Genomic DNA, 4481 nt, shown 5'->3' on the forward strand with positions numbered 1-4481 from the left:
TCCAAGTACCCATGTGCCTGCGTGTGTGCATGCATGCATGATTGTGTGTGTGTGTGTGTGTGTGTGTGTGTGTGTGTGTCTGTCTGTCTGTCTGTCTGTCTGTCTGTCTGTCTGTCTGCATGTCTGTCTCACTCAGCACTTAGCTTATAGACAGTGTGGGGTCTACAAATGCCATGGTCATCGGCCTCACAGTCCATTTGCTACAAGAAGGAAATTCTGTTCAACGCGACTCAGCAGCCAGTGCTGGTTCTAACTTAAAAGTCTGACACTGGGCAGTTTATTTTAGGCATATTTAAGAAAAGTACAATTTGGGAAGAAAAGTTTCCTGGTGTAACATAATCCCATGTGCACAGTGAGACATAATTACATCAAAACTCTTCTCAAAGGACATGTCACTTGATCTCTGAAAGTCGTTTCTAGAGACAGGCTGTGTGGATTATCTTTTAGGGGCCTTCGGGGAAGACCTGGTGTGGCTGTAGACAGGTCATACAGGTACTACGGTATTAACTACCTCTGCTTCAGCTTGTAGGAGTTTGGGGGTTCACCCTGGCCATACAAATAGTGCAAAGGTCACCTAGACTTTTGGCCAGCTTTGGTCCCATGAGGGAGCTTGGGGGAGCAGCTATGGCCTGGCTCTACAGATAACACAGGGGTCACCCAGGCTATTAGGCACCTCCAGTCCCAGATTTCTGGGCAGAAGAATAGGTCACACATTTTTTCCCTGAAAAGACAACTTTGTGTATTTAGCATTCCTGATTTTCTTGGGCTTATCTGTGAGCACAAGAACCTGTGTGCTTCCAAGAAGAGAAATGTCTTTCACAGCCAGCCATGAGGATGAGGTGGCTCATAAAAACGCCCAAATGAGTGTTCTTGGGGCAATACTCCCCTACTGCCAGTACCTTGGTAATGGTCCAGCTTGCTGTGTCTTGTGCCTACCCCAGAAGTCACAGTTGCACTGCCATTGTGTTCCCAGCTCTGGGAGACTCTCTGGGGTAGGCCGCTACTATTCTCTTGATCTGTGTACACAATACAACCCAAGAGCCCCCACTTGCAGCTTGACCAAAACTTAAGGAATGTCTTAGCATGGGAGGAAATGAAATCCAGATCCCCTACCCTAGAGGGCAAATCCATGGAAGAAAGCATGTCTCCACACAATATGTAGATCCCCATTCTGTGGTGGGCGCCCATGAACGCAAACCTTGTCTCTTCTTTTAGGGCATAGAGGGACAACGTGAGAAGGGTTGGGGTGGCAGGGGTGAAGATGATCAAAGCACATTGCATGGAATTTACAAAGAAATAATAATATAGATTTAAAGTAATATCGATTTAAAGGCTTCTAAGCCTTTTAAACAAGGTTAGAAACTAGAAAATGTTCCTGGTCCCCAGCTCCCTTCCCTCATTGTCTACTCTCTGAGTAAGGTGCTCTGAGTAACATGCCTGGATGTCCTTGTCTGTGTCCTCCCTCAGGGGCAGGATCAAGCACCTGGATGTGGTGACCCTGCTGAGGAGAATCCAGCCCCCTCTGGGCTTTGGGAAGTTCTGCCCACACAGGGTAGCATGTAAGGTAATGTCTCCCAGGATAATCCCTGACTTTCCTTGCCTGAAACACCCTGTCAATGACGCAGAGGGATGGCCATGACTAAGGTCCCCCTGAACCTCAGAGGTGCTTCCAAAACTCCTCCTGCTTCTGCTCCATCTTCACGTCTAGCCTGAAGCCCCTGTTTTCTGGTTATCTCTCTCCATCGCACTCTCGTCATAGGTGGCTTTCCCTGCTTGCTACTCCCTGATCCCCTCGCTCTGTGTTGCACCCATGAGACACGGACACAATTCCTGGTTCGTTGGGAGAGGGGTGTCTTAGTCTCCTGACCCTCATCCTTCAGGTGACCACCCGTGATGGTTAAGATCCACATCCACGCATGATCCACCTGCTTAGCTGCCAGGCTAAGCAGCCATGGCTCGGGGAAGGAAGATCGACAGGTGCTATGGGGCTGGGTGACTAGAGCGAGCCTGATAGGAGGGGGCGTTTTACAGTAGTGGGTTCCTTCCCGTGTCGTTATGTCAGTCAGCGGTCAACACTGTAGCAAAGACCTGAGACAAATCACTTAAAGAGAGAAAAGGATTATTTATTTCTCAACTTGGGGGTTCCAATGCACAGATCAAGCAAACTTTGGCCTCTGGTTATGGGTGATGGGTGTAACATGTCATGGTAGGGGCCATGGTGGAGCAAAATCACTCCTCTCATGGCCCAGACTTAAGGAGAGAAAAAGGTCTACCCCTCAGTTCCCCCAAATATCCCTCTAGGTCCACCCCTTACAGTGGCTACCACCTCCAGGCAGCACCACCCTAGGGTCCAAACCTATAACACATGGGCCTTGGCAGACATTCCAGATCATATCTACAGCAGGCTCCAAGTCCCTCCCTGTTGACCTCAGGTCTCACGGACATATCCCACTCAGCCCTTCCCCCCCCCCGGCCCTCATAGCCACCCCCTCCTATCCCACACCAGGTAAGGGTGACTTGATGAGTTGGGCTTCTTCCCAGTGCATCAGCAAGTCCTACCTCTCCCCGTACAGAGGCTGGTGGGCATGAACATGCCCCTGAACAGCGATGGCACAGTCACCTTTAATGCCACACTATTTGCCCTGGTGCGCACAGCCCTCAAGATCAAGACGGAAGGTGAGGGACTTCTCATGGGCGCCCCCTTTTCTCTAGAAGGGTGGATTCGTGCACAGATTCCCAGAAACATGGACAGAAGCAGAAGAAACCCAGGCCATGGTCACCAACTATCATGCCGGTCAGGTCTCACAGGGAGACCGAGGCTCCACACGGAAAGGTCATAAGATTATGTCTCATATTCATGAGCTGTGTCAGGGGCAGAGGCATGACAGCCCTCACTCAAGCCTGGGGTCCCCCACACACACACACATGGTGGTTCTGGAAGGGACAAAAGTAGGACTCGGAATTGGGCAGGAGTGAGAGCCCACACTCGGCTCCACCAAACCTATTAGCCCCCCCAAATCAGGAATACACACATGGTGGGAACAGAGGATGAAGGGGGTTGAGATCAAGGTGCTATCTCTGAGTCCTCGGCCAGGGTTCCAGAGGCTTCAGGGACATCCCCCTACCTGGGACAAGGATGTGTGAAGCAGCCATGGGCAAGGTACTTGAGTTGACAAGAAGCAAGCCAGGATTCAGGGAAGAGCAAGTCAGAGAAGCAAGAGGATTGCGTGGGGACCACGGGATAGACTGGAGTAGGTAGGGACTTGAAATTTTTACAGAGAGAAAGGGTGGCAACAGCCCACAGTCTGACCCTCGAAAGGCATGGGAAGTGAGTACAGGATCCAAGCATTGGCCTACCCTTGCCCCCTCGTCCCGTTGCCAGCGTGGAGTACAGCAGCTACCACAAAAGAACACTGAGTCGGGGTGTGCTGAAGAAACGTCTGCTCTCTCAGGCTTTGTCAAGTTCAGTCGCTTTAGGGCCGCTCTTACCTTTCACCCCACCCCCCACCCCAGGCAACTTTGAACAAGCCAATGAGGAGCTGAGAGCCATCATCAAGAAGATCTGGAAGAGAACCAGCATGAAGCTCTTGGACCAAGTCATCCCTCCAATAGGAGGTGGGTGCTCCTAGGAAGACCAGGGTCTAGGACAGACACACGGATGTTGGAAAGCTGGTGCTCCTAGGAAGACCAGGGTCTAGGACAGACGCACGAATGTTGGAAAGCGTCCTCAAGAGGCCCTTTCACAATCGGACATTTAGGTATCATTAATACCATAGGCAGATGCCAAGAGCATCCAACAGAGACACACTAACTCAGGGTGAAAGGTGTCCACTCACCACCTCAGCAGGATGGGGCTGACTGCCAAGCCTGCTGACCCCAGACCCCTCTTCTGAGTCCAGTGTGAGTCTCTCACTGGCTTTCATTCCCTCCCTTTTGGCTGTTTACAGATGATGAGGTGACAGTGGGAAAGTTCTATGCCACATTCCTCATCCAGGAGCACTTCCGGAAGTTCATGAAGCGCCAGGAGGAATATTATGGGTATCGACCCAAAAAGGACACAGTTCAGATACAGGTAAATCCAGCCTAGGTGGGTTCCAAGGGACATCCCTGCTGACCCAAGCCCCTCTCTTGGTCCCTCACCAATAGTCAGGGATGGAAGCAAAGAGAAGGGAGCCCAGATGAACGGAATGAGTAGATAATTCAGGTTGGTCCGTGATTGAGGGTGTTTGGCCTCAGGAGAAGGTCTGGGGGCTCCTCATCTCTGAGTGACTAGACGAAAAAAAATGATTTCTTTGATATGGAGACCACTACTCCAAAGAAAGCAGCGCCCATCCCAACCAGGTCTGCTTCTGGTCTGCTCCACTGCACAAGAGAATGTTTAAACCTTTTTCTCATAAGGCTTTTGATTTCTTCTTCTTTCTTTCCTTTCTTTCTTTCTTTCTTTCTTTCTTTCTTTCTTTCTTTCTTTCTTTCTTTCTTTC

At 50.5% G+C, this 4481-nt stretch overlaps 1 protein-coding gene across 1 annotated transcript in view; it reads left to right on the forward strand.

The window, feature by feature from the left end:
• The window catches only part of Cacna1s (calcium voltage-gated channel subunit alpha1 S), a 67794-nt gene that overhangs the window by 57147 nt on the left and 6166 nt on the right, over positions 1-4481 (forward strand). Inside the window, exons 35-38 of the mRNA XM_021198567.1 lie at positions 1468-1564; positions 2574-2676; positions 3514-3615; positions 3948-4072. Of these exons, the coding sequence (XP_021054226.1) occupies positions 1468-1564; positions 2574-2676; positions 3514-3615; positions 3948-4072 (427 nt within the window). The remainder of the gene's footprint in view (positions 1-1467; positions 1565-2573; positions 2677-3513; positions 3616-3947; positions 4073-4481) is intronic.

This window comes from Mus pahari, chromosome 5 (genome assembly GCF_900095145.1).
Source record: "Mus pahari chromosome 5, PAHARI_EIJ_v1.1, whole genome shotgun sequence".
Taxonomy (NCBI): Eukaryota; Metazoa; Chordata; class Mammalia; order Rodentia; family Muridae; genus Mus; species Mus pahari.